This window comes from Heliconius melpomene, chromosome 10 (genome assembly GCF_056956725.1).
Source record: "Heliconius melpomene rosina isolate 202511_hmr_F chromosome 10, ASM5695672v1, whole genome shotgun sequence".
Taxonomy (NCBI): domain Eukaryota; kingdom Metazoa; phylum Arthropoda; class Insecta; order Lepidoptera; family Nymphalidae; genus Heliconius; species Heliconius melpomene.
The window spans coordinates 14,473,509-14,496,374 of record NC_140398.1 but is presented as its reverse complement, the minus strand read 5'-3'; the positions used below and the strand labels follow the sequence as shown (position 1 = coordinate 14,496,374).

General features: G+C 31.3%; 4 protein-coding genes and 1 long non-coding RNA gene across 6 annotated transcripts; 4 read left to right on the top strand and 1 right to left on the bottom strand.

Moving 5' to 3' along the window:
• The first annotated feature begins 267 nt into the window (after positions 1 to 267).
• Positions 268 to 1,846, top strand: LOC146535829 (uncharacterized). The gene is made up of 4 exons (XM_085190730.1): positions 268 to 475; positions 620 to 1,135; positions 1,243 to 1,411; positions 1,523 to 1,846. Exons 1-4 carry the CDS (start codon positions 409 to 411, stop codon positions 1,764 to 1,766), a joined length of 996 nt encoding a protein of 331 aa, XP_085046856.1. The 5' UTR covers positions 268 to 408; the 3' UTR covers positions 1,767 to 1,846.
• Positions 1,847 to 1,909: 63 nt separating this feature from the next.
• LOC146535828 (uncharacterized) lies at positions 1,910 to 3,283 on the top strand. The gene is made up of 4 exons (XM_085190732.1): positions 1,910 to 2,288; positions 2,358 to 2,690; positions 2,769 to 2,937; positions 3,036 to 3,283. Exons 1-4 carry the CDS (start codon positions 2,231 to 2,233, stop codon positions 3,199 to 3,201), a joined length of 726 nt encoding a protein of 241 aa, XP_085046858.1. The 5' UTR covers positions 1,910 to 2,230; the 3' UTR covers positions 3,202 to 3,283.
• Positions 3,284 to 3,481: 198 nt separating this feature from the next.
• On the top strand, positions 3,482 to 6,830 carry LOC146535827 (uncharacterized). The gene is made up of 6 exons (XM_085190731.1): positions 3,482 to 3,731; positions 4,029 to 4,132; positions 5,006 to 5,153; positions 5,235 to 5,327; positions 5,654 to 5,811; positions 6,069 to 6,830. Exons 1-6 carry the CDS (start codon positions 3,674 to 3,676, stop codon positions 6,267 to 6,269), a joined length of 762 nt encoding a protein of 253 aa, XP_085046857.1. The 5' UTR covers positions 3,482 to 3,673; the 3' UTR covers positions 6,270 to 6,830.
• Positions 6,831 to 8,698: 1,868 nt separating this feature from the next.
• LOC146535826 (uncharacterized) lies at positions 8,699 to 10,936 on the bottom strand. The gene is made up of 3 exons (XR_014878291.1): positions 10,435 to 10,936; positions 10,024 to 10,137; positions 8,699 to 9,682 (listed from the first exon to the last, which is right to left on the bottom strand). It is a non-coding gene; the product is annotated as an uncharacterized LOC146535826 (long non-coding RNA).
• Naa35 (N-alpha-acetyltransferase 35) lies at positions 10,936 to 22,314 on the top strand. Of its 2 annotated transcripts, none has more exons than XM_085190729.1 (14): positions 10,936 to 11,056; positions 11,548 to 11,630; positions 11,712 to 11,863; positions 12,300 to 12,523; positions 12,875 to 13,055; positions 13,631 to 13,820; positions 14,221 to 14,402; positions 14,907 to 15,122; positions 15,842 to 15,982; positions 16,960 to 17,123; positions 19,028 to 19,214; positions 19,814 to 19,971; positions 21,076 to 21,169; positions 21,454 to 22,314. In XM_085190729.1, exons 1-14 carry the CDS (start codon positions 11,049 to 11,051, stop codon positions 21,592 to 21,594), a joined length of 2,121 nt encoding a protein of 706 aa, XP_085046855.1. In that variant the 5' UTR covers positions 10,936 to 11,048; the 3' UTR covers positions 21,595 to 22,314. The 2 variants fall into 2 exon arrangements, with proteins under 2 accessions (XP_085046855.1, XP_085046854.1); XM_085190728.1 differs by having other exon boundaries at positions 10,950 to 11,137.
• The last annotated feature ends 552 nt before the right edge of the window (positions 22,315 to 22,866 follow it).

Genomic DNA, 22,866 nt, shown 5'->3' with positions numbered 1-22,866 from the left:
AATCTTAAATTAAAATTAAATAATTTCACTCTTAATACAGCGTAAAACTATTTAATTTTCATAGCAGAATACCCCATATAGAAAAGAGGGAACACTCTGTGCCTTTTTTCCACCCAATAATAACAATGATAAAAATAATCTTAATTATTCCGAATATCTTAGGCAGTGCGCGTTCTTGATGCCGAAAGCGGGAATCAATAGTCATTCAACGGCGAGCAGCCACTTTCTCTTGTTCATACATTAAAATTTAAAACTTGTTTACAACGTTCATTCAACGTACAACTAACCCAGGTTCGAAACTTTGTTTCTGAACAGCAGTTAAATAGATGGAAGTATCATGATTACCTACAATTCCAACTGGAAAGCCTGACGAACTTGTTGTTATATAAATTGTCAATTTATTTAAATATGTCGTATTCCTTCAAGTTGCTTATATTAGTTACTTTTTATTGTCATTTTTGTTCTTCGAGACATGGTGAGCATTGTTTATTTAATATAAAACAAGGAAAATGCCTAAATATTAAGTCAATAAGGACCTTTCTTATATTATTTAAATATATTATTATACCTATTCTAAAATCAGTAACGTAAATATGTTTCAATAATACTTTTGCGACAGGTGAATTTATAAACAAAGTAGATCGGTCATATGATGTAATAAAGATAAAGGTACCTCGAAACGTCTGGAATCAAGCAATTCATCCCACGCCAGTTCTACGATCTCCAGTTACAATTACATTGCCTGTTCACTTTGCCGAAGAAGATGAAGAGAATGATGTAGACTATATAGAAAACGAGGCATCTGAAGGGCCTATTATAGAAAATTCACAAGTGGTGAGTGACGAGCCAGTTGTATCAGTTTCTACACAAACTGTAACTACACCAGCTTCGAGTGATGTACCTCAAGTACCTGTGTTACAAGATGTCACTGAAAATCAAAACGACCAATTAGATGGGCAAGTTACAAGATTTCCATGTACCTGTGGAGGTGGACAGTGTGGATGTTGCACTGGTACAATACTACAAAGATTTAGAATGAAAGCGTGTGGAAATATGTCTTTCGTTCCGGAAGATTTTGTATTTGATGTACGTTTGACTGTTAACAACAATACTGTTGTACGTAGACGAGTTTCAGGTAAGTAATTTGTGTTTTATAAAGTATTTTCCAATTATTATTATAATTTATTGTATGTTTTCTACAAATATTCTTCATTACAACTTCTGTATTATTATCACTTACAGCTAGCGATCCTCCACCAATATGTTTTAACCCTAGAAGGGCACCGTTCGTTAGAGTTTGTGCAGAAATAAGTAATATTCGCATTCGAAATGGAAATGCATTTGCCTGCTTAGACATTAATGCAGATATTGGTGGCTTTACTATTTATTCTGCTTCTTTTAGATGCTTCGGGTGAGCTAGCATTCTGTATTTATTCGTAATGTTCTCATAGTTAAATTGGTGACGTTTTATTTCATTACATTTTTAATTTATTCCAAAAATAAGTAATTTATATTTTTTTAGTTTGGGATCAGCAGGATTACAATCCGGACTAAAACCCAAGCCCGTGTCTTCGGGGCCAAAGCCTGTAAATCTTTTTGGTAGTAGCAATAATAACGACGGAACCATACTAGACGCTGCAGGCTCGCTTTTAGGTGGTGAAAACGGAATATTTGGGGCACCACAGGGCGGATTATTTGACGGAGGTCCTTTAGAGGCAATTGGCAATGCTGTCGGGGATATATTTGGTGGCAGAGACTTACAATAATAGTCAAATTTTACTTGTATTATTAAAATATTTATTAAATTGTAAGGTTATTTATGTTAAATTAAATTTTGTTATTTAAATATTTTTTTTACTTTCTAAATAAGACTTTCCCGAACAAATATTACACTGGTCATTGCCTTAACTTCCGAGGACCTATAAAAACGGATGTCAAATGCGTTGTTATGTACTTTGCTGTAGTGGAATACAGAGAACGTATACAATTACACACATATACATACATATTTGTAACTGGATTGTAATTGTTGACATTGAAAAATAAAATAAATTTATTGTAGTAGCTATATATAGGCATGTGAAAGTTACTAGATGGTATATATTTAAACATATTAGATTTAGCTACCACCATAGAACCGGTTCAAATCCGTTGTTGTGAATTGGGACGATACTTATTATTCAACAGACCGGCATTCGCGCAGCTTCGCTTAAAGGAAACTAAGTTCAAAATGCAATTATATATTTTATTTATTATGGTGACCATATTTGGAGTCTCTAATGGAAACGGTAAGTGCAATCCTTAAAATATAAAATAAAATATTCATACTATGGATAACAACAATTAATGGTTTATAGTGTTGTCTGACCCCAGTAATACGAATTTGAAGTTGGAAAATTTTGAAGTACCAAACAACAGTGCTTTAACTTCACTGGATCGACTTAATTTGAGACAAATGGCAACTATATCACGCTACGCGAGACAAAACCAGGGATCAGCACAAAATTCAACATCTACATCATCAAGACGTTGCGTCTGTAATTTGGGAGTTTGTAAGTGTTGCACTGGATATTTGATGGATTTGATTAACCAAAAAGCTTGTATGAAGGTTACCTATCACCCTGGAGATTTCGCTTTTGATGTTGCTATGTCTATGAACGATAGAGTTCTTTATGAAAATTCTATGTCGGGTACGTATACTTTATTGTTAAATATACATTTGATATTTAATATAATTTCACAAATTTAAGAAATATATTTATTTATAGGAAAAAATCCAAGACCAATATGTATAAATCCACCACGACTGAATAATTTAAAGGTGTGCGCAAAGTTTTATAACGTATTCTTTCCGGGAAGGAACTTTCACTTTTGTTTAGCTATGACTGGAAAATGGCGGAATTTCCAATTGTTTGACTTCGTATTTGATTGTTTAAGGTACATATATGTGTTAAAATAATTCATTAACGTTTATATTATGACTACGTTACGTACGTATAGTTCTTAAGCTACGTTTTAAAATTAATCTTTTGCAGAATGGGCGCTAATGGCATAACAATGTTAAGTCCAGATGAAAATGGTGGCATATCAATCCCAAACCCACTTGGCGGACAAGATGCTGTTGTCGATGCTGGTGAAGATGACATAGAAGATTATGATGAAAATGTTGTGAAATCATTACTTGATATATTTGATGATTAATATTTATAATGTCTTTATCACCAGTATTTATTGTTGTTATTGTAATAATAATTTATTTTATACTATTAAACAGTAAAATTGCTATGATGTCTTTAATTATATTTTTCCACATTTTCTCTAATGATTAATAACCAAATTAAATTTCTAATTCGGATCGTTACTTAAACCATTTATTTCTCGTTAACTCTCCTTTTAGAATAGTCTATTTAATGAAAGAGAAACTGTTTAGGCCAACGCAAAAGATATTGATGGATATTTAACGAGGTTCAGTAGTGGTGCGTATGCGCAGGAGTTTCTCTCTAGAAAGTCGCGTAAGCCAGTTGCGCTTGTGCACAGCACATCTTGCATACAAACAATAACTATCGAACCTTAATTTGCTTGTATTGACATAAGTTACCGAATATCGATATGTTGTCATTTGTTTAGTGCCTCTTGAGACGACAACAATCGACCAAATTGTTATAGGTGCAACATGAAATCGAAGGTGGTGACATATTTTTTGTTTTTCATGGTGGCGTTTGTAAATTGTGGTAAGTGCTTATAATTACCATTTTTATATAAAATCTATAAATATAAGATTTTGCTGTCATAATTTCAATATAATAATTTAAAAGTGCTTTTAGTTAAGTTGTATGAATATATATAGCAAGCAATTGTTGTCATATTTAGAGCATTAATATACACATTCACAATAGCACAAGTTGTCTTCTTTTGTATTGATAGAAACTGGATAAGCTTATTTTACTATATTATTAATAAATTATTTGCAAGCAAGTACATAGCAAGTAGGTACGTAAATACTTACAAATTACTCATTTTTATTTCAGAAAATGCTTCAAGAAAGAGGATATTGTATTTGGATACCATAAAAGAAGATAATTCTATGGATGTTACAGATTTTTCGGTTTACTACGATGTTCAGACCAATAAGGTAATTTCAGTGGCGTATTTTCAGTATTTGCTGCCCGGTGCGGCTTAGGGGACTTGATGCCCTTTAAAATGGTCAAAAAAAAAAAACAGATTTGAAGTGTTTTCTACTCTCACGTAGATCAAGCGTCAGACACTAAAATGTGACATTGGCTACCTTTCAAAAAATTAATGGTCGACTTTGATGCCCCTTTCCTTTTGATGCCCCCTACCCCCCTAGCTACGCCACTGGGTAATTTTATTATTACGTATGTTAAGTATTTTTAAAAGATGTTTCTTGAAGCGCAATATTTACTTATTTCAATAAAAAAATTCAAGGTATATACAATATATATCACACACATAGCTGGGCCAGAGGGAGCCTGGGAACCAAGTGTTAAGCTACGCTGTTCCCATTAGGACTGTTCCCCACTTTCCACCGAATTCTGGAGGTAATGCATGTTGTGTGGAAAAAGTCAGTGTACCAGAACTAACTAAAAAAATATTTAATTTCCTCGAGTGGGAATCGAACCCACAACTTTCCGCATTTATGGTCACACGCTTGTGCTCCTGCGTCATGAGTGACCTCCTGACTGGCTGCGATATTGTTTATTTATAAAATTTATGATGAGGACGTGATCAAACAATAAAACTTTTCTATATCTAATATTCAAATTATGTATATATGTCATCACATACGAGAGAATGATAAATTTATTGTAAACAATATAATCGTTTAAGTCATCTAAATTAAATTAACTTTATTAGTTTATAACGTTTTAATTAGGTACATATGCAAAGATATGACATGTACATAAATACATAATTCTATATATTAGTGTCGCCTAAATTAGATAATATAGATTTGTATTTTCCAATTTTCTTAAATATATTTCAGACAATCAAAAGAATGCTACCTAGACCGTGGTACAAGCCTGGTTGGCTACTAAGATTACCTTTCAGAGGCGGACCGTGTCAGTGTGAACAACTCAAATGTAAATGCTGTACGGGTATTCGAATCCAGTCCTTTAATTTTGATAGACGAAGCAAGTATTTGAAATTCATTCAAATTATTATTTTAGCGAGTTTTAGTGATGTAATGATTAATTGTATTAATATTTATTTAGCATGTGCTGTCTTGACGTATGAACCAAGTGAATCAACCTTTGATTTGGAAGTTAGCATGAACAATGCAAGTGTATTTCGTAACAGTTTTTCAAGTAAGTTGTCCTGTCATGCCCTTATTAATTAATATTTACCCTAGAAATTACACTATAGAATTCTGTTTGTTGTTGTTGTTTGTAATATAGCCTCTATGCCATGGACTCTACATTAAAAAACTAACGGGAAATTTAAAAAAAGACATTTAAAAAAAGACATTTAAAAAAAGACATTTAAAAAAAGACATTTAAGATCTTATTAATAAGATGATAATTCGATATTCTATAATGTTTTTGTCCTCTGAATAACATTTAGACTAAACAGGGAATTCAGTGGTGTACTGACTAATTCAATTTTAGATAAATACATATTTTCATATTTTTAGCACGTAATCCACCGCCATTTTGTATACCCATACCCGTACCTTATTTACCACCTGGTCTGATGGACATGTGCATAAGGCTCTTTGATGTATCACTTGTGGATCAAAAACTGCATGTTTGTATGGATATGGACACTAGGATCGACAAGGCACCTGTTGTTGTAAGTAGTTTCAACTTTTTTAAAAAATGAACCGAATATAAACATTTTTTTGTACAAAATCGTATATTTTCATGTTGTTCTAGTACCTAAGCATAAATTTAAAGAAAATGCTTATGCAAAACTGTACATTTTTTACATGTTATTTTATGTAATAAATATTTTTTTAGCATGATTATTATTGTCCTTTTCCTTCAGTTCAGTTTTTCAGTAATAATGTTCATGGGTATCTGGGTATATATTTGGATATTTTCTAACAGATTCTTCATTTTGACTGTATGGACATGGGCGCTGGTGGTGTCGGCCTCTCAAAACCTGGTGGCGCACAACCAGCTCTACAAACAGAACCACAGATTACAACTGAACAAGTTCAAGTAAATGCAGACGTATACGACCCCGTCACGGATAATATAGAAACAACAAAAAAACCTTTGTTTGAAAATAGCATAAAATATGTATAATGTTATATAGATTTGATTTAATAAATTATTATTTATTTATTATCAAAATATAAATTATCATCTTGGATTATTGTTTTATAAACAGATCGCCAAGTAGCAGCTTACATAAAAAAAAATAAAAAAAATATATCAAAAATAAAGGGACATCTTCTACATAACTTATTTTTATTAAATATTGATAGGTTCCTATAAAAAATAGCATAGCGTGTTAAAAATTGCATCATCGTAGGTACTAAACCATACAATATTCTATTTTTAACACGCCTTTATTAGGTTTGGTCGTATTTACTTATCTATGTGTGTTTGTAACTTTGAATGTGAGTTTGACCAACTTTGTACGTCGGATTAATTACAGTGAAGTAAAATTAATCTTTTGTCACTGAATACAATGTTTATGTTATAAAAAATGTACAACTTTTTCTGGAGCAGGCAATTTTCAAGGCAATTCTACGACATTCCGACGACATCCAAGTCTATTCCATTTTACTTTTCCGGAACTTTATTTTCGTTTCATTATACAGGGTCTTTCAGTATGAAAATATACTTTGGCTAGAATAGGAGTTCTAGAAAAAAAGAACAGAACAGAAAAAAGTAATTAAAAATATATTTTTCGAAATTACCTCGTGAGAGGTGCCCCTGAGCTACGACGGCCTCAAATATTATATATTTTTATCCTATCCTATCCTATATCTTATAAAACAAAGTCGCTTTTTGTGTCTGTCTGAACTTTCTAACTCTTCTTCTTCTAAACCACCCAACGGATTTGGATGTGGTTTTCACCATTAGGTCGAGTATTGCTCAGGGAAGGTTTATATATAGTTTATTATTTGTACATTCTTATATAAATTAACATAAATACGATAAATGTGTATAGAGTCCTACCCGCTGAGACACTTTGGCGCATGCGCTGCTTTAATGGTAAATACTACATGAAAAAAATGTACTGGAGTATTGTTCCTCTTAATAAGATCTACAAAAAAGTCCGCGATGGCATATTGGTATCTTTTAAGAATAACGTGTAGTGATCATATTTCTGTCTAAAAATAGTAATTTCAATATATTTTTTATTGTGAGGGATATTTCTCCATAATGGTATTAATCCTTATCCTTTAAAATACTTTATTAAATTTCTACGTTAAACGAAGATAAAATTTGCTTTTTAAACTATTTCGAAATTGCGAATAGTTTTAGAGAAAAACGCATTTAATTATTGACACATCACGCCGTTCACACATCAACTGTATCGAGTCAAGTTTCACTTATCCCTTACACTCAGCATATAAATAAGTATATTAGTTACGTTGGCCATTTAATGTAGATCAAAACTGTCTTTTCTGTTTTTCATTTTAATAAGTACTTTAGAAGTTGTTACAATATCAAAAAATCCTTGCTGCGAAACGCGCCTCGCGACGTTATGCTTATACAAGCGAGTCCGCCGCGCCCGCCTGCCTTACACGCATCGGTGGTTCAGTGGTAGAATGCTCGCTTGCCACGCGGGCGGCCCGGGTTCGATTCCCGGCCCATGCATTCTATTTAATTTTCGTCACAGGCAGCCACGTAGTGCTTGCTTTTCATCAGGGACAGAATACCCTCTTCAGCATTAACCACAAGCTCGAAAAAAAAAACCCGCCTGCCTTTATAGCAACGAAGATTTAGATGCGTTTGCACGTATTGGATAATTCGAGTTGAATGTATTATTTAATGTCATTTAACTATCTAAAAATAGTAATTTAAATATATTTTAATAAGTACTTGAAAAGATTAGTATCACAGATATAAAATTACGGTACCTACTAAAAAATCCTTGCTGTGTAAAACAATTGGAAAATCCTTATTGAAACTACGAAAATGCGTGTTGCATTAGGGTTTAATTAATATTCACATTATCTTAAGTGCTTTGCAGACATACATTATATGAATAATCCAGTAGTAAAAGCGGGCGAAGCCGCAATAGGGTCGCTAGTATTTAATAAAATATAGATTTTATTTATTTTCGTTTTTTTATTTGTTCCATTTTGTGTAACGTTTTAATAAGATCATTGCCTAAATTCTTAAATAATCTGTTTACTTCAGTTCAGTTCTTAATTTCTTAATAATCTGTTTAAAACTGTTCTGTTTGACTTTTGCTAATTGCTACGGCTGTCTGTCTTTAACCACAGAACACATTTACTCAAAGAATGTTCACTTCATACTAAAAAATGGGTGACAAAACTATGCTGCTGCCATCTCTGTGCGTGCCCAGCAAAACTATTAGCGGGAAAATTTGGCTTTAGAATTTTATTTATAAAAGCCAGAATTATGACTATTTCAAAATCATTTGGAAGTATTATTATTTAAATTTTATAATAATACTTCCAAATGATTTTGAAAGAGTCTGAATGATTTATAGTACAATAATAAAAAATAAATGCAGTAATAAAACTAACAAACATTTTACATTTTCTTTATTGCTTATAAACATTTGTTTTAATTATATTTACACAAACAGTATTTCTGCAAAACAATTAAAATATACTGCTAAAGATTACAACATTGCTACAAGACAAACTTGCTCTTATATGTTAAAAACAATAACAATTTTAATTTTTATAAGTTAAATAGATCATAATCTGCAAAAAAAAAAAAATTTATATATTTATTAACCTATAAGATTGTAGGCAGTACTTAATTGTTGTGTTATTGAATTTCTTTTTTTTTTAAACAATTACAAAGATAAAATTAATAAAGTAGGTATAATGAAGTTAATACAGTGTTGGTCAATTTAAATCTAACATTAATATACAATTACTTATTTTTAATATATCTATTTTCCTTTTTAACAATTTCTGATAATCTGCAAATTGTCTATTTTTAACTAAACAAAATCTTTTTACTGTTATGTGGAAGACACTATTACATATAAAATCAACATTTTCTTTAAGATGTTCCTCACATTCGGCAAGAAAACTAAAATTTACATCTTTTTCCAATTTGCAGATTGCAAGTTTTTTGAGGTTTAAAGAATATGATAATGTTTCGTATAAATTATTGCAGATTGTGGCACAGTTCTCAACACATAAAATCTTATACAATTTTCAGATACATAGTTTAACTTCTTTTTAGCATTATCATATTCTTTCAAGTCCATAAAAGTGTACAATAATATATTATCGGTATGTTTCACTTTTAAAACTGAATCACAAAGCTTGCATTGGGGAGAGCTATGACAAATGTATAATTTTCAAAAAAGTCATACATTTTCTTCAAATGATTGAGTTAGAGAAAAAAAGACATACATTTTCTTCAAATTAAGAATTGTTAGCCACATTGGTACAGCGTGGCTGCCTTTCTTTCGATCTGCAGAATCACTATTTCAGCAGCTAAACATATAAATCCTAAATTTGCAGTGACTGTTGTCTCTCCGGGTAGCAATCCTGAAAATAACAAGAGTTAATAAAGGTCAGGTTACAGAAACTAAAATCAACATATCATTGTTAGATGAATCTTCTTGATTAAGCAATTAAAAGAAAATTAAAGAAATTGTTTAAGATTAATGTAATTTTAGTTGTAACTATTAGTATTTTTTTAAATTTATCTGTGTTTATGTTTTAAAATTGTTAATTAAATTTTATATTTTATTTTTACATATATATCTATCTGTTTTAGGTTTTTTCACTGTTACCATAAGATGGGCTATTTATTAAGATAGTTTTTTAAGTTAAATATATTGTCATTACAAGTGAACCAGTATCAATTAATAATATACTTGAATTACCTTTTGAATACTCGTCAATACCCTTCTTTGCAATGGTCCTGGTATAAAATTTGCAGGAAAATGTGATGTCCCTGATTGTTTAGTGGAAAAATTAAAATCTTTGATTACCTGATTCTGAAAATAAAATATAATTGGATGAAAATACATTGCCAATGTATGATTACTAATTTGTAAATAAATGGAACCGTTTTTCTAAACAGTATTTTTTTTTTCAATAAAATTGACAAACGAAGCCCTTTCAAAATGGTGGCAACATAATATTCTATGTTCACCATACATTTTTTTCTGAAAATCGATAGAATACCACGGGCCTTCGGGGAAGCAAAACTTAGCCCAAGTTTCACAACTAAAAAAGTACAACATTTAAGATATGACTTTATCTAGAGTAGTTAATACTTAATGATTACTTACTTGTGAATTGGTAGGACCTGGACTAGGGAACCTATATAGTTTAATTTCAGGATCTTCACGAGGGGACATTTGAGGCATCTACTTTTCAAATTGTCTCCCATATTTTAGATCCAAATATTCAAACAGAGAGAACAACTGAACCACAATAAAAATCTAAATATAAAATACAACAGAAATGCTACTAACAGGTTGCTTGTTTAAGTCGCAGTAGTATTTCACCATTTGCAAATGCTAATAATACCATTGCCATATCAAAACATAATCCTACTACTGTACTTTAAAAACCGGTTACATAAAATGTTTCTCATATCGAAAAACATTTTATCACGGTGCCTTGCATACATGAAATATTATAAAGAAAGTTATTTATTAAACATTAAGTAACTAAATTGTGAATTAAAATTAAATTTTTAAAAAAATACTCTTAGAAAAACTACTAATTAGTAGTTTGACTTTAATATAGCAACAGGACTCGGCTCCCAAGTAGGTATGTCGCCCAAGCTCCTAAGGAAGTCGACCGGGCCTGTCTTTAACTGTCAATATAGCGGCTTCGAAAATTTATATTTTTTACTTTGTAATATTTTAAATTGTTTTTCTATATAAATACTTTTTAAATGAAATGGTAATATATAGTTTTATTATTAATACATACTATTTTGCTTTGAATAATGGATTATTATGATGATTTTTGTGATGGTGACGGGTTAGTAGTTATGCATGTCATCTTTATTTCTTTTTGTTTTAATTTTTAATATTGATATTGATCTACAGTTAAGTTTATTATGTTATTTTTATTTTGTATGCTTTATTAGTTTTGCTTCTGACAACTTAATATGTTATTTTAACCTGTCTGTAATCGGGACAAGTTGTTATATGCTTTACATTTTTCGCGAATGATAATAGCAATTTTATTGTTATTCTTATCATATTTCTGAAATAAAGATATATTTACCTATATATAAATATATCTTTTGATATATTAATATATATATATTTCTTACATACAGCAATATAACTATAATAATCAAAGACAAGAAAGTTGTAATTTTTTTTTACATTTTAATTAATACTTCTAAATGAAACTTATTCACTATGTATATATTAACTGCGCAGGACAATGGAATCATTACCAACATCTCCAGAAGTCACCTATAACTGGGTTGATATTACTTCAGAGTTCTTTAAAAATATTCAAGGTAACATGTTATTAAAAATGAATTAATTTCTAGTACAAAATAATAAACATGAACTTATTTAATCATAATACAATTTTTTAGATCTACAATTAGGAGAATTACTACATGACGGACATCTATTTGGTTTATTTGAAGCCATGTCGGCTATTGAAATGATGGATCCAAAAATGGATGCAGGAATGTTATGTAATAGAGGCAATCCGAAACCTCTAAATTTCCAACAAGCTGTGGAAGTTAGTATTCTTATTTTTAACAAATTACAATGATCATCTACAATTTTATTATATTTGTCTTCATCATCCAACATTAACCAAAATGGTTATAAGTCTGAACCCTACTGATGTAACAAATTATTTTTATCTCACAAGCATATCACATATTCCTCACCCTACAACAATACCCTCATTCACCTGCACCATTGAATGATAAAGTTTTTCTCTGGACTTCTCTTTCACTCTTTTTTTTCATTCTTTTTCTCTGTCTATCCTGCTATATGCAGGGGACAGTTTGAAGATTATTTGAAATAAAAGCTAATATTTTATATTTTTCATTTTGATAAACTAAAAGTTGACATGGTTGTGGGTCTGTTTCCTATTCAGGGGAGTGATTTATTTTCTATGTTCTGGATTAATTGAACCAAAGACTAATATGTATTTTTTTATTTTCCAGTGTGGTAAACTAAAAATAGACAACTTAGAGCCAAGTGAGATAATAGGTATTATAGATTCAACTATGGCTTGTATTGTCTCTTGGCTGGAAGGACATTCCCTTGCTCAGACAGTGTTCACAAATATATATCTACATCAACCACATTCTATTATTGATAAGCCATTGAAGGCATATTGTATTGCTGTATACAAATTACTGGATTGTATTAGAGATTGTATAAAAAAGTAAGTTCTTTTTAAATTTTTTTCTTATTGCAATTTTACAGTATGAAGTTAGACATACAACTCCAGCAAAAAGTGTTATACACAAAAAATAGGATGAAATTAAACTTTACTCTATGTAGTGTATAAAAAAATATTTGAGTAAATAGTTTCTTTTTGTTCTTCAGCTTTATTAAAGATTATTGGTAATAATTGGCATAATAGTGGCATTAGCAAGAGCATATACATATATTACTCAATCATAATTGTGTTTGCTAGCCTTTGCCCCTGCATCACAAAGGCCTCTTATAAATTTTGTTAACTAGCATAATTTAAGTAATAAACTGGAAAACAAAGAAATGTAAACTTTTATAGAGCCCAAGTGTTTGAAGAAGAAGATTTCCTACCCATGGGTTACGGTTACCGCCTTGGTTCAAATCCACAAGCAGGTAACACCTATGATGCTAGTCAGGAAGTTAGCGAACAGAAATGTATATCCATGTTACGGGAACAAGAGGAGGAATTAAATAAAAAGGCCAAAAGCCTTGAAGATGAGGTATGATAATAATACAATTGTTATTTTATAATATTTTTTAATTGTCAACTGATATAATGGTGGCATTTCATGTTTGATCATATGAAAGATAGAGTAATAGTTTGATTTATTACACCACCACATACAGTGACAAATCTGTATATTATTATGTGATTAATTAATACTTATTGTCCTAAATCTAAGTCTAAACTTAGTGTTAAGACACTTCATTCCTCAATTTCTGCCGAATTCTGGAAGCATTGCGTGATGAATGGCGCAGGGGCACAGAGTGTGACCGTTAACAGATTGGTTGTGGGTTTGATCCCCATGCGAGGAAATATTTATTTAATATTTATATTTACATTTCCACACTCTGGTGATGAATCAAAGGGCGGCGATGAGGTCCGCCACTCAATACGCAATTCCTCCAGAATACGGCGAGAAGTGGGGAGTGGAGTGTCTTAACATTAGGTTCCCTCTGCCTACCCTGCTGTGTGGGGGATACAGCGTGAAGGTTTAGCTTAAGATTTTTATTTAATTTTTTACAATTTAATTTATTTTTTAGCTTTAAATACGTTATACTTATTACTTTTCAGCCTAGTGAAATGTGGGCAGCTTTAGCAGCCAGAATCCGGTTTACTAGAATGTTCTACCAAGCTTTATTGTTAATAACAAAGAGAGATTCCCAATCGAGCGCGGACTGTGTGGCTCTTTTGAATGGATGTTCAGAAATGACGAAAGTCATCATAAAAACAGTTGGCAAAGGAACACAGCCTATTGAAAATTGTAAATATTTTTGTTTAATGCTGTAGTGTTTTAATTTAAAATACGTTCCATAGGCCGTCGTAGCCCTGCGCCCCGTTTTATCATAATAAATGTTTAAACTGAATCCAAGAAAATCTAATACAACCAAGAGGCCAGACGAGTTGCGGGCGCTTGTGCGCGTGACTTGTAAACGCGACGGGTGTAAGTTCGATACCCACTCGGAGCTATAATATATATAATTATTTCATTTCCTCGCTTTGGTAACGAGGCAAAGTGCGGCGTTGAGTTCCACTACACAACATGTCTCGAGAATTGGGCGATATCTAAAGAATGGGGTGTTTTAACAAGATCTCTGCCGGTAGGGTACTATTACTAATCTGTTATATGTGAGATATATCGAAAATATATATATTATTTTCAGCGAATAAACCAAATCCAATGGGTTTCGAGCCAATGGTGAACCAGCGTCTGCTACCGCCTACCTTCCCGCGCTACACTCGCATTAAACCGCGTGTCGAAGCGCTACAATACTTTGATGAATTAGTATCGAGACTTAGACACGCTTGGAAAATTACATCTTGTACGAATTTTCATACTGCTTTGGTGAGATTTTGTTTATTCTTTTTAGGAATTTGTACCCAAAAGGTAAAATGAGACCAACTTTGTTATTTTCATGAAATGTGATAGGCAGTTGAGATTTTCACATGTGATGCATAATGTTGCTGCTTTAATAACAATTGCTAAAAAACAATAAAATATTTAAGGGGGCTTCCTTAAAGTAAACGTGATTTCTTACTCAGCTTTATAGGTAACCTTTCATATGCGAGTCCCACTAGCACTTGGGATAAAGAACCAGCTTTATCTTAATTTCACTTTGCATCCTGCATAAAGCAGGGTACTCTTAGGGAGTGAAGTGTTAAGTTTCTGCCTAATTTTCGAGCCCAACGTCGCGCTTTCTGTTAGTCAAAAAGAAATTATCAAAAAAAAAAATCATAAACAACTGGTGGGGATTAAATCCATAACTTTCAGTCAATTGTGTTATGTTAGCTTGAGTGTGGAGGAAAAAAGTTTTTATGTTATTTATATTGTCTTAATACACTGTTACAGGATTTCTTCATGGAGTTCAGCCGTCAACGCGCCTGTATTCTCTCCCGCTCGGCTCTACAACTGTTATACCTGAATCCGTCTCCGGCATCCACCGCGGCTGTGGTTCAAGGCTTCTTTACTCAGAAACCTGGTGCCTTTGTTGATATATTGAGGGAGTCCATCAAGAGTTTTGTCAATCCTCCCGCTATGAGTGGGAAGGGTGGGGGTAATCCACCGGTATGTAGGCATGTATTCAAAGGCAATAACCAAAACGGTTAATGCCTTTGAAAACATGAGATTTTTTTTGTTAATTTCAGTAGATGATATTTTTAACATACTTTTGTAAGAAAATGATTTGATATTGTAGTAAGTTTATCGTGGCATTAGCTTGACACCGACTTCAAATTATAAAATCTTTCTATAATTATTTCAAAAAATCTAAGTACGTTTTATCTTATGTTAAGTAAATTCAAATTCAAAATATTCTTTATTCAAATTTTATATGTTCATTCGACGATTCAAAAGCACTTTTGAATCGTCGAATGAACATATAAGTAAAAAGCTACCTATGCTAAATATATAAAGCTATCTATGCTAAATTTATTTTTTACCCTTGAAGTATTGTTTGAAGTCGGTTTTTATTGTTACAAATTAATATAATTTTTTAAAGAGTTGTTCCAACTTAGGAAAGAAAAATACTTTTTAGGAAATCGTTTAAGAATTTTAACGTTGCGGTATTTTAACCGCACCTTTTGGAAACCGTCCAAGCGCTCTGAGCACTAAGCCGTTATTATCATCAAGCTACTTCGATTTTTTAAAAATTGTATAACACATTATCTCACAAGAACAACAAATGTCTGTCTGTTTGTCCTAAATGTCTGTTTATCTTTATAATTTGTAGGTAATAATAACATGCAATATTAATATTATTACTTAAATTGACATATTTATTTCAGGCGCGCGAGTTCGTAGAGAACTTTATAGTGCGTTGCGTACGTCCGTTCGCCATGTTGGTACAAGTGTGTGGACACAACCGCGCGAGACAGAGGGACAAACTGGCTTTGTTGTTGGACGACTTCAGTGCTTTGCAGGAAGAGGTATTGTTTATAGTAACTAATATTGAGGTTGTAGCGCTGTTTCGCGATTTATATGAGTTCGTAGGAACTTCCTTCTCCTTCCTACCTCCTTACAACTGTGGAATGGTCTACCCGGTCCAGTCCCGGCCCGGTAGTGTTTCCAGGTCGATATAACATCGGTACATGCATAAAGCGCGTCTAAAGGCCGACTACGCACTTGTAGCTCCTCTGGTGTTGCACGGGGCCGTGGGTGGCGGTGATCACTGCTGCTATATGCTTGTTTGCTTTGTTTTGTCAAAAAAATAATACCCTATAATATTTTGTTGCCATATTCAATTGGTGAAGTTTTAAGTAAATCGGTTCAGTCCTTTCGGAGATAAACGTGCTTATACATACAGACAGGTAGAGAAGAAATTAAAAAAGAAAATTTTTGCTTTTATTTTTTTTTAAGTGTCCCTGTAAGTTAAGTAAGTATTTTATTAATATCCATTTCAGTCAAAAATACTAAATGTACAGACAAAATATTTTTACTGTTTTATTATACAGGATGGAATTGTCGGCACCACTTTAATTGAAACCACAATTTTAACTACTCTATATAAGCCTAATATAATTTCGAAAAAATATAATTCCCAAAAATGAAAAAGTTATTTTTTCAAACAAAATAAATAATAAAATTATCGTTTTAAAATAAAACGCCATTTGTAAAGTATAACATAGGCACGCACACACTTACCTGTCAAAGCGGTAATGTCGCACTCGTATGTGTGCGTCACACGAAATACAGGTATGAATAAAAATCGTGAAATGAAAAAAAATTTCTACGTCCAAACTGTTGAGGTACCTTAATTAATTTCTTTACTTCTGGGTTTAAAATATTACCCTATTTGCAGTTTCAGTAAAAGTAGCTCTGCCCCTTCCACCCTGTATATAAGATAAGATTAAAGCTGATAAGCTATTAGTTAAATCGAATTTTGATTTTTTCTACCGTACCCTAGGCGGAGAACGTGGATGCGCTGGTGAGCAGCGCGGCGGGCACCGCCCCGCGCGCCTGCCTCGGCACGTGGGTGCTGTACCACGTGCTGCGCGTTATGATAGCCTACCTGCTGTCCGGGCTCGAGCTCGAGCTGTATAGTGTTCACGAATATCATTATATATTTTGGTGAGTATCGCTTCGAGCTGTAAAATGTTCAGGAATATCCTTATATATTTTATAATAACGTACATATGCAAAATTCTAATGAACAGTTTCAAGAATTGTAACTAGGAATAAAATATATTTTATAATCCATAAAAGATATAATTTATAAATAACTCTTTCTTACATTATCATATTAATATAGTTAAATTTTAAATAATAACCTAAGATTTCTCAAGTTAAACGACTTCAGTATTAAATAGTTAACTTGGTTGTTTATTTTTAATAGTTAAATTGGCGTATCTCAAACCAAGTTAACACGTAATCTGTTTTATTAATATATTATTACAATAATAAGCCACTACAAAAAAATTACTAAGGTTTTCTCGAGTACCGTATTTGTCTCAATGATACATTTAAATAATATGTCTTTAATAATTGATTTAAATTTTCCTCAGTCAATTTGTTTGTATATATATGCAGTGTCCAAATTGTTTATTAAGTAAGGAATCACGTAGAAATTTGTTAGTGCTTTGTGTGAACTCAACGTCGCTCTTTGCCTCGACCCTCGACATTGACTCGACAGGGCGAAGAAATTAAAATATTAAATATTTCATTTCCAAGAATGAGAATTGAACCTATAACCTGTGGCGTTTGAAGTCACACGCTTGTGACCTTGCGTCACCACTGAATTCTTGGTTGTATAACATGTCCTTCGATTCACTTTAATCATTTGTTATGATAAAACACGCAACTGACGATGTAGAGTTAGGTACTTGTTAAATAAATTATAAATAATTATATATATAATTATGATTTACTTATCCACAATTCTTTTTGTATACGTTGTTTCATTTCTAGGAAACTGACTTTTTTCTTTACTTTACATCTTAGAACTTTAACAGTTCATAGTCGAATTAATTAAGCTTAACAAAAAACCATTTTGTGATACAAATCAGAACGTTCTGAATTTAAAAATCAGTATTTCATCATTTTTAAAAAAGGGATTGAATTATTTATTAGTTAATAATATTTAAAGTATATCATGTCAATGTTTTAAACATTGTTGATCTCGTTATATATAATTTTAATAACTGAAACGAAAATAATTATATTAATAAAATATTATTATTATAAAATAATTATTGGCAAACCAATATGACAATTATAACTACTTCGTTATTATTCCTGCAATATACATAGTTTTTATAATTATATATTTTTTTAATTAGGTATTCTTGATTAAAAAAGAAAAACTAAAACAACAGTAGCTCTAAAATATGATAATGAAATTAATTAAACTGATGTGAGATAAAAAATGTGTATAATTTTTATTTATCCTAAAATATTATTTGCCTGTAATGTTAACTTGCGTCACGTCAATTACGTCCGTCGTTATATAATTATGTTCCTTTTTTTTTTCTGTTTTAAAATCTTTGACATGTAAATTGTATTTATTATAATGTAGCGAATAGTTTGTTTGAAATAATTATAGCCATTAGCCCTATAATGGAATGTAAGTGACTATACGCGATGGGTGTAGGTTCGATTTCGACAAAAATATTATATTTAAAACTATCCCCAGTTCATTTTAATAATAAAGAAATAAATATTTGAAAGACACATGCATATTTGTATTATGGCAATTACAATAGTGATTGAACGTATGTTATGACTTGATCTTTTTTCTTGATTTACTTCTTTTTATAGCCAGACGCATACAGCAAAATAGCCAAAGTGAACCTAGTGTTAAGAAGTGATTTACCACTTCTGGTTCATAATAAAAAAAATTGGACACGCACTTCTTTGATATTGTCTAAACGTAAAACGTTCTTTTCGAAATTAGTATACACTTGTTACAATTTATTTATGTTAAGAACATATACTAGAAAATGTATGATTTAAACTTTTATTATTTCATAATCTAGGTATCTATACGAATTCCTTTACGGCTGGCTAGTATCAGCCCTATCCCGAGCTGAAGGTCTCGCTGGTGAATCTCGTAAGCCCGAAGCAAAGAAGAATTGTCCAAGAAAGAAGAAAAGGTGTAGGCCATACGCTAGAGAAGGACTGATGTGCCAAGTTATGCAGAATATGTGTGGGGGATACTTTAAGGTGGCGTTTGAATTTATAATATATGTCCGCATTTTACGTATAAACCTCACTAGAAGTTATGTTTTAAAAATTAATAGTTCCGATGAAATAAAAATTTAGTCTAAATAAATAAATAAAAACAAAAGGGAAGACCCTTGATTTACTCAAAAAAAGGTTTCTCATTTTATGTATTGATGATATTAATTTGTTAAAAAGAGTTTTGTTATTACTCTGTTTTCCGTGTGTTATTGTAAATATTATCTTCATTTTTTCGCTTTGAAGTGAATCTAGATTTATCTTACCTAACTATGCGGAAACAGTGTGAACACAAGTGTGTGCCTGTTTCACAAAAATGTGAAACGCAACGATTGTGGGTTCGATTTCGACTGATATATTTAATATTTTCATTTCCTCGTTCTGGTAACGAGGCAAAACTTAGCGTTGAATTCTGTCACTCAACACGTATTGCCTCGAAAATAAGGTGGAGAAATGAGCAAAAGGAAAGGGAGTGTCTTAATGGGGGACCGGACTATTTTAACACAAGGTTAACCCTGTGCCTATCCAGCTATTTGTGGGGTACAGCGGGATGATAAAAAAAAACACTAACATTTACTTCACAGGCTCTAGTCGCATTCAAGTTGCAAGGTAAAATCCGTCACCCGCATTCAGAGTTTGACAATGAGGCGGTGCGCTACAAACATCGTTTTGCCCCCCTCTCCGTGCTGACGCCCCCGCAGGTGCACTACCACGAGTTCTGCGAAATGACGCAACCTTTGCAGTAAGTTGTATGAATTTGATTGAATCTTTTATGTTTTTGTACAAACTATCTTTATTATATAATATTCGTATGTATTTATATTATACAATGCTATTTTATACAATATTATATTACTTTTCTTTACTTTAATGTGTAATGTCCTATATTTTGAAAACGCACTATAAATAAAGATTACTTTGTCTCTTAGAACTACGAGAACATCGCAAGTACAGCACCACGAATTTTGTGAAATAACACAACTTCTGCTCCTAAATGCTAAAAAAAACAGATTAGCTTCGTGCTATCCCGCATATAGGCAGAAGGAGTCTAGTGTTAAAACACTCCTCGTCTTACTTTCCGTTCAATTCAGGAGGCATTGCGTGTTGAATGGTGGAACTCATCAGTCATAGCCTTGTGGCCCTGCGCCACGACGGCCTGGATGTTGTTATTTATTGTTTGTTATTTATTTTATCTATCTCATCTATATACATATATATTGTACTATACTTTTCACAGCCATGAAGATAATTTAATATTGTTTAGAAGCTGAATATAAAGAGTTATATTTGTTTTTTGTATGTTAATGTAAACTTATTATTATTTTAATAAATTCAGAAAAAAAAAGTAATGATAACGACATTTTTCATAACAAAAAAAAAATATAGAGAATAAATATTATTATATCTCAAATTAAAAGACCTTTGTACATCTTCATACATTTATTCACTTATATTTTGTTATTAAATTGAGTCATAACTTTAAGTAATTGAAATCATTAATCTTAAAGTCGAGATAATTTTTTGCATAATAAAAAAGCATAAATACTTAATTATAATTAAGAGGAAAAAAATCATTTTTTTATTCTACATACATATTGTAATTCAATTTTTACCTCAATGTTGTTTATGGAGGACGTCGCTGCACAGGGGCGCATGTTGGTAACATGGAAAACAAAGTACGGCGTTAAGTTGCGCCTCTCAACACGTAATGCCTCTGGTATTTGGCGCAGTGTGGAACGGGGTTTTTATTGGTATATCTCGCTATATGCGGGATACAGTGGGAAGTAAAAAAAAAACGTACATATTGCAAATCTATTGTTTACTTCATTCAATGTTTTTGTTTTAGATATGAAAATCCAATTATTCTGTACGTGGCCGGCTGTAAGCATTTCCAACAAGCCCGTACCTTGTTAGAGACTATAACTACGCCAGACCAAGAGGTATATAAATATGTTAACCAAATTCTATAAATATATTGACTATGAATTATTTTCATTTCCACGCACTGGTATCAAGACAAAGCGCAGCGTTGGGTTCCGCCACAAAATGAAAAAAAATGGATAAGTTAACATGATGACCGTTTTTTATAACATGATGTAATTTAGCTAAAAAGGAACAAATGGAATTGAACTAGAAGAGGTGCTATACTTATAATTCTTTGATGAAAAATATTAGACTGTTCGTAACGAATACTTAAATTTATGCTTATTTAATTCCTTCACAGGTATCAGATCTCATCAAAGTGGCCAAAACGAATTTCGTAGTTTTAAAATTATTAGCGGGAGGCCATAAGAAGGAATCCACAACACAACCAGAATTTGATTTCTCTGTCCATAGACATTTTCCTATAATTAAATTAGTTTAATTTTATATTATTTGTATTTGCAAAATTGTTTTTTTTTTCTTATTCTTATGTAATATCTTTTTTCGCACATAATATGTTTGATTGACTGATTGTTAATATCTGAATATTCTTTTTTCAATTGTCTCCAATTTTTGTTTATTTTTATTACAAAATAATAATTATCCTATATACTTCTAAGTAGATAGATATTATATAAAAGTAGAAACTGTTTTGTTAAAATTATAACTGTTTGTACTCTCTTTTTATTTTATCTAAAATGCTATTTAAATTTAGTGATGTATCACAAGATATTACAATTTTTTCTACGTATTGCGTGCCGTTTATATATTTTAGTAAATTTGATTCTTTATTAGAAACAAATAGATACGATTCACTAAAGATCTTCTATATATAATTTTTGTAATAAAATTATTTAATTGAAAAAAAAAACCCGTGAACTGCAGTAATTTATAACTCATTGAAGTAACGTTTTTTATTTAATTTTGTATTTTTTTTTCAATTATAATAAACTTAATTATTATTAGAATGTTATATGTTTTTTAGAAATGTTTTAAATTAATATATATAAATATTCATATTGAAATATATGCGATTTGAATAATTCTAGTACAGTTCCAGTGTATGAGTCATTATTATGTAAACCTTAATAGATGTTAATGAACGATAAAGATCACAATAAATGTAAATTTAATTTTAAACGCAATAAAATATGAAAATTAATTTTGTTGTTTTTTCTTTATTAACATTTTTTGCTTAAATTACATCTTAATTTCGCGGTCGTGGTTTTTTTACATTTCAATATAAATGTTGATTTACAGGAAAATTACGACATCGAAACAATATAAAAACAATGTAAATAACAAAAATCTAATTTTCTTATGTTTATCAATACTTAGAGGCGAGTCGTAGCTCATGGGCACAAAGTGTGACTTTTAACGCGACTGTCAGTGTGTTCGATTCCTACTTGAGGAAATGAAATATTTAATCTTTTTACTTTTTTTGCTCTGTTCGTTACTCAATATCTAATGCCTCTTGAATTCGGCGGAAAATAGGGAACTGAGTATCTTAACATTATTTTCCCTCTGCCTACCTGCTGAGTGCGGGATACACCAATACTTAGCGTATATAGTATTAGACAGAAGAGATAGACAGATATTTCTTTCATATTTTATACATATTATACTGATATTCCATTATTGGCTTTGAACGCATAAACGCTGATATTACGATACAAATAAAATAATCGCTCTACAACGATGTTTTTTAACATTT